Source organism: Symphalangus syndactylus, chromosome 10, assembly GCF_028878055.3.
Source record: "Symphalangus syndactylus isolate Jambi chromosome 10, NHGRI_mSymSyn1-v2.1_pri, whole genome shotgun sequence".
NCBI classification, from domain to species: domain Eukaryota; kingdom Metazoa; phylum Chordata; class Mammalia; order Primates; family Hylobatidae; genus Symphalangus; species Symphalangus syndactylus.
In genome coordinates, this window is record NC_072432.2 from 12,991,994 (window position 1) to 13,009,366 (window position 17,373).

At 41.0% G+C, this 17,373-nt stretch overlaps 1 protein-coding gene across 3 annotated transcripts in view; it reads right to left on the reverse strand.

Moving 5' to 3' along the window:
* The window catches only part of ITIH5 (inter-alpha-trypsin inhibitor heavy chain 5), a 133,377-nt gene that overhangs the window by 61,141 nt on the left and 54,863 nt on the right, over positions 1 to 17,373 (reverse strand). For all 3 annotated transcript variants that reach the window (XM_055296466.2, XM_055296467.2, XM_055296469.2), the window contains exon 5: positions 14,021 to 14,271. In XM_055296466.2, coding sequence (XP_055152441.2) covers positions 14,021 to 14,271 — 251 coding nt within the window. The remainder of the gene's footprint in view (positions 1 to 14,020; positions 14,272 to 17,373) is intronic.

Consider the following 17,373-nt stretch of genomic DNA (forward strand, 5'->3'; position numbering starts at 1 on the left):
ACCTGGGAACAATTCCACAGTCACAGAATCATTGTTGAGATGAAGTGAGATCTCATATGTAAGGTGCCCCGCGTAGTGCCTGGCAGACAGTAGGTGCTCAATACATACTAGCTCCATCCTCTTCCACTTCACAAGTAGTTTTTTATACTCTTTGTCCATTATGAAAGGCAACTTATAAAGAAAAAATGCTCTTTGATAACATACAGTTCACATTTTGTCATAACAGTTTTCTCTATGCCACTGAGAGCTTGATAAAAACAAATAATATTTCAAAAGGACAGACCTTCATAACAGGAAATTCAATATATATACACGTTATACATATGTCAGTATACTTAAAGAATAATCTTTTTAAAAAAAGAATAATCTTTACAAAATATAATGAAGTCAGTAGCTGTCTGAAAGTCCCCTAAAATTATACACAGAAGTTTGCACGTAAGTGTAAATGTACATTTTTTTCTGAAGAAAGGATGCATTGATTTTGCCACATTCTCCAAGGACTCTAAAGAAAGTTAAGAACAATGCCTATAAGTGCCCGTAAATATTCCTCTGACTGATCCTATTGGGTAATGACAAAGTACTTTATAGCTTGTGCATCAGAGTTGAAGAGAACAAAATGTATGTCCTTAGTGATGTCCTGATACGTGGTTGTTGGTCACAAACATACAATCTTTTCCTAGACAATTATCACATGGGGAAAGATGGCAGCCAACTGCTCTGTAAAATGCCAAAGGTGAAAAGATGGAGGAGAAGATCCCCATGCTCACAGCCGTGGGCTGGAAGCGCCACTCTCTGGGTTGATAGGGAGAGGGATTTCCTGGCCTCTGTTTCCTGAGGGTCTGGGTTTTGGCTGCTGTTGGAGAAAAGCAGCCAACACCTGGTGCATTGACAAAAGGATTTCCCAACGCACACTGCCTGCTCATTTCCTCTTTAGAAAGAAACTTAAATTGTCTATGTTTGTTTATGAACCCTGCTTACCTGGGATCCAACGAGGCAATTTCTTAAATATATGGAGGTCAAAAATACTGTGAATAATTGGAGCACTACCCTCTGAGGGTGGCAATAAAGACAAAACTCAAGCAAATCAGCAGAGGATTGAAAGAAAAACTGGTACCACAGAGGCAATGATGACGAGAAGGAATTTGGTTAAATACCTTCATAAGGCCGGGTGTGGTGGCTCACACCTGTAATCCCAGCACTTTGGGAGGCTGAGGCGGGCGGGTCACAAGGTCAGGAGATCAAGACCATCCTGGATAACACGGTGAAACTCCGTCTCTACTAAAAATACAAAAAAATAGCCAGGCATGGTGGCAGGCACCTGTTGTCCCAGCTACTCGGGAGGCTGAGGCAGGAGAATGGCATCAACCCAGGAGGCGGAGTTTGCAGTGAGCCAAGATCTGCGCCACTGCACCCCAGCCTGGGCGACAGAGTGAGACTCCATCTCAAAAAAAAAAAAAAAAAAACCTTCATAAGTCTCTTACTATCCACAGTTTTCTTTTGGGAAAGGATTTTTCTTCCCCCTACATGAATGTTTGGTATTTTAAATCCTTTTGGAAAACAGCATCATATAGATATGATAGCAACACAGAGCACAGAATACTAACTCAAATTTACAGCTGAAGGGATTTAAACTCAACTGTAGTATTTTATAGTTAAGTAGATGTTTGCCCAGGTTTCTTAGCAAATCAGCTTTCTTCACTGCTTATTCAATGCTCTTGCTTCCTAAAATAATAGATTCCTGACTCTCAGTTTCCCATATTTGAAAAAATTTCCCAAGAGAGACTATGCGTGAAAACAAGTACAACTACCTCACCCAGCAAGCATATGTTCTAAAAGTTAACCCTTAAAAATACGCATTCACAGGCATGTAATCCTAGCTACTTCGGAGGCTGAGGCAGGAGAATCACTTGGACCCAGGAAAGGTTGCGGTGAGCCAAGATCACACCATTGCACTCCAGCCTGGGCAACGAGAGCGAAACTCCATCTCAAAACAAACAAACATGCATTATCAGGCCAGGCACAGTGGCTCATGCCTGTAATCCCAGCACTTTGGGAGGCCAAGGCGGGCAGATCACCTGAGGCCAGGAGTTCCAGTCCAGCCTGACCAACATGGTGAAACCCCATCTCTACTAAAAATACAAAAATTAGCTACTAGGGAGGCTGAGGCAGGAGAATTGCTTGAACCTGGGAGGCAGAAGTTGCAGTGAGCCAAGACTGTGTCACTGCACTCCAACCTGGGCAACAGAGTGAGACTCTGCCTCAAAAAAAAAAAAAAAATATATATATATATATATATATATATGCATTATCCCTTTCTGCCATCACGTATCCATTGGAGACCTCAAATACTAGCTGCTCCAAGCATTTGAAATTCAACCAAATGGAAGCCCACCAGAAACAATGGTAGGGCAGCCAAGAATATGAGATGGAGAGACTTCCGTTAAATGCCTTTACAGTGTTCTCTGGCACACAGGCAGAGCAGGGGCTAATAACTGAAAAAAGCGGAGTGGCACTTGGTGCAGACACACAGTGTAATATAATTCAGCCTTTAAAAGAAAAGAAATGTTGACATGTGGTACAACATGGATAAACTTTGAGGACACTATGTCAGGTGAAATAAGCCAGACACAAAATAACAGATACTGTATAAGTCCACTTACATGAGGTATGCAAAGTTGTCCAATTCATAGATGAGACAGAAAGGAGAACAGTGGTTATCTGGGACCAGGGGGAAGGAGAGATGAGGAGTCAGTGTTTAATGGGTACAAAGTTTCAGTGTGGGAGATGAAAAAGTTCAGGAGATTGGCAATACATCAATGTGAATGGACTTAACACTGCCAAACACTTAGAAATGACTCAGATGGGCCGGGCGTGGTGGATCACACCTGTAATCCTAGCACTTTGGGAGGCCAAGGCAGGTAGATCACTTGATGTGAGGAGTTAGAGATCGGCCTGGCCAACATGGTGAAACCCTGTCTCTACTAAAAATACAAAAATTAGCCAGGCCTGGTGGTGTGAGCCTGTAACCCCAGCTACTGGGGATCCTGAGGCAGGAGAATTGCTTGAACCCAGGAGGCAGAGATTGCCATGAGCCAAGACTGCATCACTGCACTCTTGCCTGGGTGACAGAGTGATACTCTGTCTCAAAAAAAAAAAAAGAAAAAGAAAAAGAAATGGCTAAGATGGTAAATCTTACATTTTATGCTTTTTATCACAATTTTTACAAAGTTTTTAACTGCCAACTCTAAGTTCTGCAAAGGCAGTGACAACATCTTAGACGTCTGTAGATTCCAGGAACCTCGCACAGCACCAGAAACATGTGAGAGTTCATGTCCAGCTTGTGGAACACTGAGGATGAAAATGATGAAACGCATTAGCACATAGCTGGGCAGATGGACAGAGGAGCCCTTCAAGGGAACTGATGTTTCTCTTCCCGAAAGTGTTCAGGGGGTGTGGCAGATGCTCTTGGTGATCTGCATCACATCCCCTGGCCCACCTCTGGTTCAGCCACAGCTGTGGTGGCCCGGGTCATACACACTGACAACATCCACCTCCCACAGCAAGCCAAGGCAGCAGGAAAAAGGAAAAGTAAGAGTGAAGCCTCATGGTAAAGAGGAGGTGTCTCACCGGTATCGGGCTACAGAGAAACGCCAAAGCCTCTGCGCCACACTCTTGGGTTGACCGAGCCACAGCTAACGTCAAAACAAACAAGATAACATGGATTTCCATATTGGATTAAAAATCAAAACACAACCAACTATGGGGCCAAATGATTCATACCTGAATAATTTCTGTGTGAACAATGCTGGAAACACTCACATAACAACCAGACTGTTTCCTGGCAAAGGTACAGAGATTTCACAGAGGCCAAACAGGGTCCTGCCCTTCTAGCTGCAGAGCAGAGACTGGACCCAGGCCGGGACCCTGGAGCTGGGGGTTTCACAGCCAGTCACAATGCAGCCCTTTAATGGCAGAGTTGCCCGATTTAGCAAATTACAATACAGCATCCCTGGTTACGTTTGAATTTTGGATAAACAATGAATAATTTCCTAGTACAAGCATGTCCTAAATATTGCACAGGACATATTGTCTCTCTGAATTCAAATGAAACTGGGCATCTTATATTTCATCTGGAAACCCTAGCTAAGGGGGATTTATCTAGATTTTCTGTAACCAGAGTCTTCTGGAACCAAAGTTAGTTATTACTTTTGTCTCTTAATCCCTGCTTCATAACAACTTAAGTGCTAGACCCAAGATCTGGCAAAATTTATCAACGTAAGCCAAGAAAGTGGTGAAAACCTGATAGCACTGTCATAATCAACAGTTATTTCCCCTCAGTTCCTTCAACAAACACCTACTGAGCACCCATTCTATGCCAGGTGCCACACCAAGTGCCTACAAATACAACCGAAGCCTTCACAGCAAAGGCAGATCATGATGCTGACAGAGCAAAGAAAAACCTCAGAATAGTTTCAAAAACGGGGTGGGGGGCAAGGGGAGGGAGAGCATTAGGACAAATAGCTAATGCATGTGGGGCTTAAAACCTAGATGACGGGTTGATGGGTGCAGCAAACCACCATGGCACATGTATACCTATGTAACAAACCTGCACGTTCTGCACATGGATCCCAGAACTTAAAGTAAAAGAAAAAAAAGAAAATAAGAAGATAAAGTAAAAAAAAAAAAAATTAACAGATTCAATTCAAGCCCTTCTTGGGCATCAACTGAAATGCAGGACACCATGCTAGTCTCTGGTCAAGGGGACTTGACCTTGCGGGACGTGTGGCTGGTCAGTAGCCTGCCCTCAAAGACAGCTGCAGTGTCAGCCACCAGGTCTTCCAAATAAAACATCATAGCGCTGTATTTCCAATGGTTCTCTTCTTTCCAATGACGCTTCCTCAGTTCTTGGGATTATTTGAAGATTGACATTTTATTGGACACTTACATAGGAGTGATATGATTAAAAAGCAAGCCATAAACTGGATGGTACCCAGTCCTGTTATTTGCCTTCCCACACATGTGAAGGACCCACAGATAACTGCCAGAGAACACAGCAAACTGGCTTCCAGGGCATGTGGAGGGTGGGGGATTCTAACAACCTAGAATGTAATTTTTTCATTTTTAACAAAAGTCAAGGTGAATCTCACAGAACATGAAATTAACCTTTTTTTTTTTTTTTTTTTTTTTTTTTTTTTTTTTTTGAGACAGAGTCTCACTGGTCTGTCACCCAGGCTGGAGTGCAGTGGTGCAATCTCAGCTCACTGCAACCTCCGCCTCTCAAATTCAAGCGATTCTCCTGCCTCAGCCTCCCGAGTAGCTGAGATTACAGGCACGCCACAACGCCCAGCTCATTTTTGATTTTCAGTAGCGATGGGATTTTACCATGTTGGCCAGGCCAGTCTCAAACTCCTGGCCTCGAGTTATCCACCCATCTCGGCCTTCTAAAGTGCTAGGATTACAGGCCTGAGCCACAGCGCCCAGCCAAAATTAACCATTTTAAAGTATACAAACAAATAGCACTTAGTACTTCCACAATGTTGTGCAAACACCACCTCTATTAAGTTCCAAAACATCTTCATCACCCCAAGGAAACTCTGTAACCATCCAGCAGCCACTTTCCATTTTTCCCTCCTCCCAGCCCCAGGCAACCACCAATCTGCTTTCTGTCTCTATGGATTTGTGTGTTCTGGACATTTCAGCTAAATGGAACCGTACACATATGACCTTTTCAGTCTGGCTTGTTTCACTTAGCGTAATGTTTTTGAGGCTCCATGTTGTAGCATGTATCCGTGTTGTGGCAAGTATCCATGCTGTAGCATGTGTCTGTATTATAGCATGTATCCATGTTGTACCATGTATCTGTGTCGTGGCATGTGTCCATATTATACCATGTATCTGTGTTATGGCATGTATCCATGTTGTGGAATGTGTCCATGTTGTGCCATGTAGCCATGTTGTGACATGTGTCCATGCTGTAGCATGTATCTGTGTTGTGGCATGTGTCCATTTTGTACCATGCATCCATGTTATCACATGCATCCATGTTGTACCATGTGTCCATGTTGTACTATGTGTCCATGTTGTCCAGGTTGTCACATGCATCCATGTTGTAGCATGTGTTCATGTTGTAGCATGTATCCATGTTGTGACATGTGTCCTTGCTGTAGCATGTATCTGTGTTGTAGCATGCATCCATGTTGTAGCATGTGTCCATGTTGTAGCATGTGTCCATATTGTAACATGCATCCATGTTGTAGCATGTGTGTGTTGTGGCATGCATCCATGTTGTCATATGTATCTGCATTGTCACATGTGTCCATGTTGTAGCATGTGTCCATATTGTAGCATGTGTCCATGTTGCAGCATGTATCTGTGTTGTAGCATGTATCCATGTTGTAGCATGTGTCCATGTTGTAGCATGTGTCCATGTTGTAGCATATATCCATGTTGTAGCATGTTTCTGTGTTTCATTCTTTTTCATGCCTGGATAATATTCCATTGTATGCATATACCACATTTTGTTTTTCCATTCACCTGTTCAGGAGCATTTTTGTTGCTTCCACTTTGGGGCTACTGTGAATACTGCTACTGTAGACATTTCTGCACAAGTATTTAAGTACCTGCTTTCAGTTATTTGGAATATATACCCAGAGGACTTGCTCCATCTTTACATCAATGACTCTCAATCCTGACTATACTCTGTAGTAACCTAGAAGGGTTTAGAAAGAATTCCAGACAACCCACTCTAGACAAGTCCTACCCTAGGCAAGTTGAATTTGAATTTATTAGGCAGGGGCCAGGGACCTTTACTTTTGGGTGTGATATTCTATAAATGTATATTAAAAGCTTAAAAATCTGTAAGTAATTTAAAAATTTTAGTTATTTGTAAAGTTAAGAATAATGCTGACTATTTTTTCTGCCACTCAACAGGTGTGGTTGTATGACTTTCATGGTTTATTCTTTCTATTCCTTGCTTTTTAAAAAAAGTTTTATGGAAGTTAAATTTACACACCATAACATTTACTCATTTTAAGTGTACAATTTACTATGTACCTGGTATAGGTGCTCAGTAAGTGTTTGTTGAAGGAACTGAGGGGGAAATAACTGTTGGTTATGACAGTGATATTAGGTTTTCAGCATTTTCTTGACTTACGTTGGTAAATTTTGCCAGATCTTGGGTCTTGCTAGATCTCTTAACTTGCTCGTTTTAACTTTTTGAGGAAACTTCAAATGTTTTCCTGCTCCATTTTACATTCCTACCAGCAATGGACGAGGGTCCTAATTTTTCCACATCTTCTCCAACGCTTGTAACTTTCCTTTGTTTGTTCTGTTATAGCCATCCTAGGGTGTGAGAAGTGGTTTTGGTTTGCATTTTCCTAATGACTAATTGTGTTGAGCACCTTTCCCGATGCTTTTTGGCCATTCATATGTCTTCTTTGGAAGGACGTCTGTTCAAGTCCTTTGCTCATATTTTAATTGGGTTGTTTATCCTTTTGTGGTTGAGTTGTAAGGATTCTTTGTATATTCTGGACACTAGACTCCTGTCAAATATATGATTTGCAAATATTTTCTCCTATTCTGTAGGTTGTCTTTTTAGAATGTATTTTTTTAAGAGCATAACCAGATACTCTATCTCTTTCTTTCATGTTCTTAAGTGCCAAACACTTCTCGGTGATGAACCAGATGACAGGAGAACACGAAAACAGTTACAAAGGTCTCCCTATTCCCAGAGTTCAGATTTCCTTTTAATGTTAGGTTAGCGCAAGGTCTTCTAAGTCCCTCAGTTTTGACAGAGATGAGGAATTGAGGTTACCCAGGAACCCCAGGTGGCAGCTTGGAAACGGGGTCAAGCAGCCCAGGAAAAAAAAAAGAGTTTAGAAAACAAAGAGGTAGGAACTAAAGCCGAATATTTCTAGAAAACAGGACATCACAGTCTAGACTCCAAACTTTATTACCCGTTGCAATCACAGGGGATCTTTTTAATAAAAATACTGACACCTAGTTTCCATCCACAGCTATTTGATTTCATTGGCATGGGTGAGGCTTAAGCAATAGATTTATAAAAGCTCCCTGTGGATTCTAACGGGTGGCAAAGTTTGGGAACCACTGAGATTGGCAATGGAGCCGTCAAACCACAGGGATAAAGGCTGACACTATGCCAGACTTGGAGCCTTTTCTCTCAACGTGGGGTGGGGGTTGGAGTGGGAGGACTGCGGGAGGGGCAAGTGCCACAAGTCTAAGAAGCCAGAGAGGGACTCGAGTACCTTTAAGAAGCTCTTTTTTGACACCTAAATGTCCTGAACAATCATGCTTTTCTCCAAAAGAAGGTGAGATACCTAATTTAACGAGCTTAAGACTGTGTTACAAAGACTGCACTGGCCCACTGAGCTTGCCTGTTGGGATTTCTCCATCTCTGGTCTCCACGTGGAAGAGCAGAAGCAGGTGATGGGAAGAGGTTGTTTCCACCAACCACATAATTCTGCGGTGGCCTGTATCTGAGAGTGAAAACTTGTCGGTGGAAAAGAGGAACAAAATACATTTTAATAAGGATCTAAAGTTAGAGTAATCTGAGGGCCCCATGAAATTGAGAAACAACCTTGTTTAATTTTTTTTTTTTTTTTTTTTTTTTTTTTTTTTGAGACCAAATCTGACTCTGTCGCCCAGGGTGGAGTGCAATGGCACAAACTCGGCTCACCGCAGCCTCCGCCTCCTGGGTTCAAGCAATTCTCCTGCCTCAGCCTCCCAAGTACCTAGGATTACAGGGGTGGGCTACCACACCTAGCTAATTTTTGTATTTTTTTTTATTTATTTATTTTTAGTAGAAATGGAGTTTCACCATGTTGGCCAGGCTGGTCTTGAACTCCTGACCTCAGGTGATCCACCCGCCTTGGCCTTCCAAAATGCGGGGATTACAGGCATGAACCACTGCACCTGGCCCAATCTTGTTTAATTTAAAAACTGCTTCTGTAGATCAAGATTTTGATATAGTTAATATTCCTAAGGTCTGCTGGAAAATCCAAGGGAATAGATCTCAACCTTTACTGAGCATCTGAATTAGCTGCAGTGCTTTTAAAAATACAGCTGTTTGAAGTGTACAGGGATGGAGAGTGGATCAGCGGTTGCCTGGGGCTGGGGTAGGAACAGGATGTGACTGCAAATGGGTACAAGGATCCTTTTGAGGTGGTAGAAGTGTTCTAAAATTGGACCCTGATGACGGTTGTACAACTCTGCCAATGTACTAAAAATCATTAAATTGTACATTTAAAATGAGTAAATGTTACGGTATGTAAATTAAACTTCCCTAAAACTTTTTTAAAAAGCAAGGAATAGAAAGGATAAACCATGAAAATCATACGACCACATCTGTCAAGTGGCAGAAAAAATAATGAGCATTATTCTTAACTTTACAAATAACTAAAAAATTTTTAATCACTCACAGATTTTTAAGTTTTTAATATAAATATGTAGGATATCATACCCAAAAGTACAGCTCCATAGCCCCACCCTAATAAATTCAAATTCGCTTGTCTAGGCTAGGGTAGGACTTGTCTAGAGTAGGTTGTCTGGAATTCTTTCTAAACCCCTCTAGGATTGAGAGTCATCGATGTAAAATCACAAGGATAATAAAATAAGTAAGGTATCATTTTTCTCACTTGATTTATCTCATTTTATTTTACCCCTAGTCATTGGGGATCTTGTCATAAATGAAAATTTTCTGCCAAAAAAAGTATTGGAATCTTGGCAAGGGTAGTAATTTAGGTGCCATAAGTGGGACAGTAGGAAGTTTATGATTTTAACAAAGAGAGTAGAGTAACCAGCCTTAAAACAATCACACAGTGGGAATATCTGTCTCGGAATATCAGTCAGAATATACCTTCAGAAATCACACATCCCAGGCATGTTCCAGGAAAGCGTTCATTTCAAATACTCTGTTCCACTGAGCTCTTAAAGCATGAGAATATTGTAGAGGATAAGAGCTGGGGAAGTGGAGAACGGAGAGACAGAAGAGACAGGGAGTCTTGTATTTCACTGTATACCAATTTGTAATGCTTGAGATTTTGAACCACATACCTGTGTTAACTATTTTAATAAACAGAAATTATAATGTTTCATCTTCCAAAATACATCTCACAGGATTGCCTTTTACACTGGGAAAGATCCCATTAATTTACAATTCAACAGATGTGGGTTCAATCCTGAACATTATAAAGTAAACTGAGGCAAAGGTGGACTGTATTGCTCTTAGTCTTTCTTTTTATTTTTACATTTAGGAAGAGAGTTGGAATTTGAACTCCACCCACAGTAATGTACAGTCTATTTAATGAGGAGGTAGATAGTGCAGTGGTTAAGGGTATAACTTGGAATAAAATAGACCTATGTTTAAATTCTATTTCTACCCATAATTAAATATGAGACCTTGTCCATATTACTGAACCTCCATTTTAGTGAGTAAGTAAGGTTTCTTAGCTTCTTCATAATTAAAATGGGGATTAAAAAAAAAAAGCTAAGAGGGTTGTTATAAAAATTGCATGAGATAATACACTCTGCAAGTGCTTAGTCTAGTATCTAGCACACAGTAATAATCCTTATCTAGAATTGCATCTCTAAAGATGAAAATGGGTCCATGGTGGCCAGGCACGGCGGCTCACGCCTGTAATCCCAGCACTTTGGGAGGCCGAGGCGGGCAGATCACAAGGTCAGGTGATCGAGACCATCCTGGCTAACACAGTGAAACCCCGTCTCTACTAAAAATACAAAAAATTAGCCAGGCATGGTGGCAGGCACCTGTAGGCTGAGGCAGGGGAATGGTGTGAACCCAGGAGGCAGAGCTTGCAGTGAGCCAAGATAGCGCCATTGCACTCCAGCCTGGGGGACAGAGCAAGACTCCATCTAAAAAATAAAAATAAAAAAGAATAGAAAAAGAAAATGGCTCCATGGTGAGAGATTTACTTAGACAAATCCCAGAAGTTAGATTTCTTAACACAGCCAGATCTATCAGCGGAATGTATTGGCTTGGACCTCGTTCACACAATCATAGTTTTGGTGCAAGCCCAATTCCAGTTTGATCTTTAGCCTGGATTTCTTCTGGAAACATGCAGCGGTGTCCAGACAAAATCACAACATCCTGTGCTTCAAGCTGCTAAGGCTGCCATTTTGCAGGAACAATAACCATGAGCTCTGAAAGACGGGAGTGGGGAGCAGCAAAAAGGGAATCCGTCCACTGCACCTGGCTCTGGGACATGCTTGTAAAAGCTTCATGTTCTGGGCGGCAAAGTATCTGCTTTGGTACAAGGAGCTAAGAAAACAATTTCCTTAAAAACAAACAGATCCCAAGAGATCAACCGTTTGGAAAAATTCCTCTGAGACACTAGCAGGCCCTGAATATAAACAGTAAGCAACTTTTTTAGCTAACAGTCATAATTCATACTCCCTCCAAACAAAACACATACACACCCCACAACACGTACACATCTCTGAAGAGTCATTATGATTCTGAAAATTAGGCAAAACACATTTCATTACTGCAACAGGACTCCCCTCTGAACCTTCTACTGACACAGCTACTGAATGTGTTCTCATCCCAGACACACTTAACAGATACTCTACCCTCCTTACGAGATCCTGACAACTCTGCCCCCTGAGAAAATACTTCTTTCCCACAGTTGCACATGAGAAAATTTTCTTCTGAGGTACTGTTAGAGAGAAATGAAAGTTTAAAACATTCTTAGTTATTTGTGTTTGCTTTTCTATCTTTATTTTTTTTTTTTTTTCACAGAGACAAGGTCTTACTATGTTGTCCAGGCTGGTCTCGAACTCCTCATCTTCCCACCTTGGCCTGCCAAAGTGCTGGGATTACAGGTGTGAGCCACCATCCCTGGCCTGCTTTTCTTCTGTAGTTCAAAGACACTCAATTAGCTACCTACTGTTTAACAGGCATTGTGTTAAGTGCTAAGGAGACACAGGTTAATCAGAAACAGACCTGCTTTCAAAGGCACTGATGATCTTATTACAGAGATAAGTTTTGCAACAGAAAAAAAAGTCAATATAATGTGATAACTAGTAATAATACTTAATTTTTAAGCTCTCATTCTGCGGCCAACCCTTTGCATACATGAGCACTTCACAATGACCCATGAGCTAGTTATTACCCCTGTTTCCCAGATGTGCAATCTAAGTCTTACAGCCTTGCATTTTTTACAAGGTTACAATTAACAACCGAACTAAAATCCATTAACCATGTAGCTACCACCTGCATGACCTAAGAATGGTGTATTGGATCTCATGCCATTTCTAAATGCCAGGTACCTTGACAATATTTTTGCTTTTTCTAGATACCAGCTAGATCTGGATTAAGAATGTCAAGCTCATTGTTTGGAGTCAACACATAACAAAGGACTTGAGTCCAACACATAACAAAGGACCTAGGTCTCTCGCAGAGCCAGGAAATGCTCAGTCTGTGAGAGTGAACGACCTCTCACAAAGTCATTAACTCAAATGCATGCTGGGGGAGGAAGCGTATTTTCCACACTGTTTGCCCTTCCATAGACCAGCTCTAGGCCTTGGATATTTTTGCATTATGTTAAATACCAACATTCTCTGATTCCACTTGTCCAGGCATCTCTCTCTCTCTTCTCCTGCCAATCTCATCCCTACATATCCTGGTCCAAGAAGCCTTCCTGGGTCACTCTATGATTGTGCAGCCGCAGGCACTGAATACAGATTCTGCACATTCTCTGCTCATCATTTACCATTTCTCCACCCTTGATGTCACAATTCTCTGAAATCTTAAAATTCCAATCCTGGTGCAATTTTTGAACATTCCTGTCTCATCCAATTCAACACTGACCAGGCTTACTGGTAATATTAAGTATACAGTCCAACACAAGTAAATATTTAATATATACTATTAGTTGAAATTCATATAGTAACTAAAGTCACTCTTTTAGACTTTGTGAAAACCAGAAAACCCCCTCCCAAAAAAAGAAAAAAAACGGTGATTAAAACTAGATTATACTGTAATTTTTCATTTCAATACATGAAGAGCTTTTTTAAAAATCAGCATTTGAGAAAATTTAAAAATCAGAATGATTCTGCTAATGAATCAGGATGCCTGTATTTTACATCTATACTAAGCATTTCTCATTATTTAAATTTAGAAAGAATATAACATATTGCTGAATGTCAAAAAACAGATTTTTAGAAAATGGCCCCACAATCTCATACCCCGATACAAAATGATTATTTTCTATAACTTTCTAGTATTTTATCAGCTTCATATTTAACATTATAGTACATATGCAATTTGCCTTTTCTTCTCTGCCACATGCTGAATTGTCTTATAATCATAATTTACTAATCTTTTCCGTATAATTGAATCTTTAGGCTGATGGAATGTTTTTGCTACCACAAATACTATCAAATGAGCTTGTACATATGACATTCCCAATATGTTAGATGTTTTACCTAGGACAGATTTTCAGAAGTGGTATTACTGCATCAATAACTCATACATTTTTAACCTCCTATTAGAGCATGGCTTTAATAAAAAAAATATGGTCCGGGTGGTGTGGCTCACACCTGTAATCCCAGCACTTTGGGAGGCCGAGGCGGGTGGATCACGAGGTCAGGAGTTCGAGACTAGCCTGACCAACATGGTGAAACCCCGTCTCGACTAAAAATACAAAATTAGCCGGGCCTGATGGCGCATGCCTGTAATCCCAGCTACTCGGGAGGCTGAGGCAGCAGAATCGCTTGAACCCGGGAGGCGGAGGTTGCAGTGAGCCGAGATCTTGCCACTGCATTCTAGCCTGGGCAACAGAGAGACTTCGTCTCAAAAAAAAAAAAAAGAAAAAAAGTACCAGGTGCTGTCTTAGCTTCATTGCTATCATTCCGGTTCCTACAAAAATGCAAAGGCTTTGCTGAAGGGAAAGGGTGCCATCTCTTGCAGATTTCTCCGAAGCCAAGTACCAGCTGGGTGTTTTCACCGCAGATCTGCGCGAACCCGGCACGCAGGACTCACCTTCCCCGCGCCCGCTGCCCCTCTGCCTGCTGTTGTGAAGCGGCAGCACCTCCAGGGATGCGAGGCCCGCGCTCTCCAGGATATTCACTTCCACGCTCAGCCTCCCGGACAGCTGCTGGGGCCGCACGCTGATACTGTGCTCGTACTTGCCCAGGCGCCGCTGCAGAAGCTCCTCATAACTCAGGAAGAAGGCGGCTTTGTCCTTGCTGGGAATCACTGCAGAAGCTCTGAATATTTCAGTCCCCTTCTCTCTGTCAGGAAAAAGGAAAAGAACCCCAGGGAGGTTCAGAAGAGGATAGAGCCAGGTTCCCTCAGTCCCCACAGGACTGAGAGCCATACCCTCTCAACCAGCCTGCCAGGGAGACCCAGGGGTGTGAGTGTGGATCCTGAGAAAGGAAAAATAAAAATTAATATTAGAAGAAGTGAAACCTCGTGCTAGAGGTAGGTCACGAAGGGTCAAAGAATACCGACCAGGAGAGGATTCTAAGAATACTGTCCTACCTCTCCCTGAGACAGACCCAAGGGAGTAATGAGAAAGGACGTTGAGTAGGTGAACTGCTAGAAGAGAGAGCTTCGGAGTGAAGCTGTGAATTGTGCTCTCCCTTTACAAGGGTGACCCATGAATCTTGTCATTTTACATAACTTTAAAATAGCTAACATACTAGGTTTTCACATCTTGGTAAAGTTTGGTGGATATGTTTAGCAGGAAAGGTAGGGAATAAAGGACTCCAAAGCTGACAGAAATACACTCCAGATGCTTTCGGTACTTGGAGTGAGGGTTCTTTTATTCAAAATGGCAGACTGATCACCAGAGGAATAAGTGGGAGTGGCAACCGTTAGTAGGTAAGACGTTTCAAGAAGTTTCCAGAAGGCTTGGTGTGTTCAGTAGAGCAAGAATTTTATAGCTCAGAACATACAGCAAAGGGCTGCAGCAAAGGAGAGAACCCAACTGTGTGGCAGAATCTAAGAGAGAGTGCAGGCTCTGAATTCAGGACACCACAAGATGGAAGGGAAAAGGGAGACCCAGTATAGAGAGGATAATGCCAAGTCCAATGTGAATGAATGACTAAACTGATGGGCTTTCTATACTCCTCCTTCCCAGAACTGGAAAGAGGCACAAGTATTGAAATGGAAAAATTCAAGCACTGAGCAGAATGAATGAAAAGAGACTGACACAGAAACCCACCATTGTAAAACTTCAGAACATCACATAGAGAAAACATAAAAGGGATGTTATCTGATCCCATTAGATGTATCATCAATAATACTGGATGTTATAAGACATTGAAACAATGCCTCAAAGTTCAAAAGGAAAAGCATTTTGACCTTAAAGTCATACATAACCAAAATATTAATCAAGGTCTTAGAAAGTTTACTTCTCATGCACCCATTCTGAGAAAGTTACTTCAGAATGTAACTTCTGCAAAATAAAGGTGAAAGCCAAGAAAGAGGAAAATGTGGAATACACGAAATAAAAAAGCCAACCCAGAAGAAAATGAAAAGAGATACCAGGGTAAAGGTTTTGCACCAAGGCTGAGAAGCAATGAAAGTATTTCATGGATATAAAGATATCCATGTTTTAATAGCTCTGAAATCAGAATGTCTCCCAATGAGTGATGTCTTTCAGCTGCTGTTGGCCAGATATCAGGAGTGATAAGGATGTCACTGCTTGCAGAAACTTGTTCATAGCTGTTCATTTTGTTATGTTAAATCATAACATATTTTAAATAATGGTTATGTGTCTTGCTAGATGTTATATCATTTTATATCATAAGAAAAAAGAAAAGCAATTAGAAACTCCAGGAAAAACAGAAACATATGTCATGATTCAACTAAACTGATTTGTAGCATGACTCTGAACAATTGTGATAAAGACCACTTGGGAAAAATCTATAGTCTAACAGAGTTAGGTTTTAATAACTTGCCACAGCAAGGGAGACCACATACCAGAGGCACAATGAGGCAACTCATCAAACAAAGGAAGAGACAGGGTTTTTACAGAATTAGGGGAAGGATGGAGTATAGGTTAAATTTAAATAGAGCAGTGTTTGGACAGACTCAAAGCAAAGGCTGTGTGTAAAACCATCATTGCAGCCTGGACTGACAAGCAGACTAAAGATTCTCTGTGTCTTTAGAAACTATGACATTAAGATAAATGTGGAATTTTGTGCCTTTGAAAATCCCTTATCTGAAGCTCTGGACCTTGGTTGCTTTTCTGTATCAAAGTGAACCCATGGCTCATGTCCTCCAGACAAGAGTGAGGCATTCCCTTGTCATTAATAAAATTTCCAACAGCAAAGTTTCTGGCAGTCTATAATTTTAAAGAACTAAATTTCTCAAAATGATGTCTTTTTATTCATGAGGAAAACCGGGTTACCAAGTTTGCACCATTTTATCTAGATACAAAGATCGTTTTTCTGCCAAGAGGATGAAGGCCTACACATTGGGCTGGCGGAGAGGAAAAATAATCTTAGTATACTAGGTGGCTCTGCATGCGTTCATGTTATTTCTATAGTCATTAAAAAGCAATTGCTATGTATTGGTTTCAATGTTTAGATTCAATTTATAGAAAAAAGAAAGAATAAAATTATTACAAGTCAGAATTAAGATGCTAATAACTCAAACAATGATTAGGTAACATCATGAAATGAGAAAGGAGAGAGACGATGGAGGTTAGGAGAGGGAATATAATCATTTAAGATAGTAGGGATAGTCCAAGATAGTCTAAACACTGTTGGATTGATGGAAGAAGAAATAAAATAATATAAAAATCTGAATGCAGAGTAAAAGTAGGAGTATTGCTAATTTGCTATATACCCTTTCTTTATAGCAAAGAGTCAACAGATAATGTCTTATTTTTATCAAAAAAATTTTTTGAAGTACGACTATCATAATATTTAGAGTTGGGGGGTAATTACAAAAAAAGACACACAACAACAACAACAACAACAAAAACTATGTACAGGCCAGGCATAGTGGCTCACACTTGTAATCCCAGTACTTTGAGAGGCTGAGGTGGGAGGACTGCTTAAGCCCCAAAGTTTGAGATCAGCCTGGGCAATATAGCAAGACCCCATCTCTAAAAAAAATAAAAAATAAAAAATTAGCTGGGTGTGGTGGTGCACACCTGTAATCCCACCTTCTTGGGAGGCTGAGGTGGGAGGATCGCTTGAGCCCAGGAGGTTGAGGCTGCAGTGAGCTATGGTTGCACCACTGCACTCCAGCCTGGGCAAAGAGTGAGACTTCATTCAAAAAAAAGGAAAATATTAGAAGAGGATATGTGTAGGAAGTGAGAATGAGGGATATGCATGGTAAAATTTTCCTTTTTATTACAAACACTTATCTAATATATT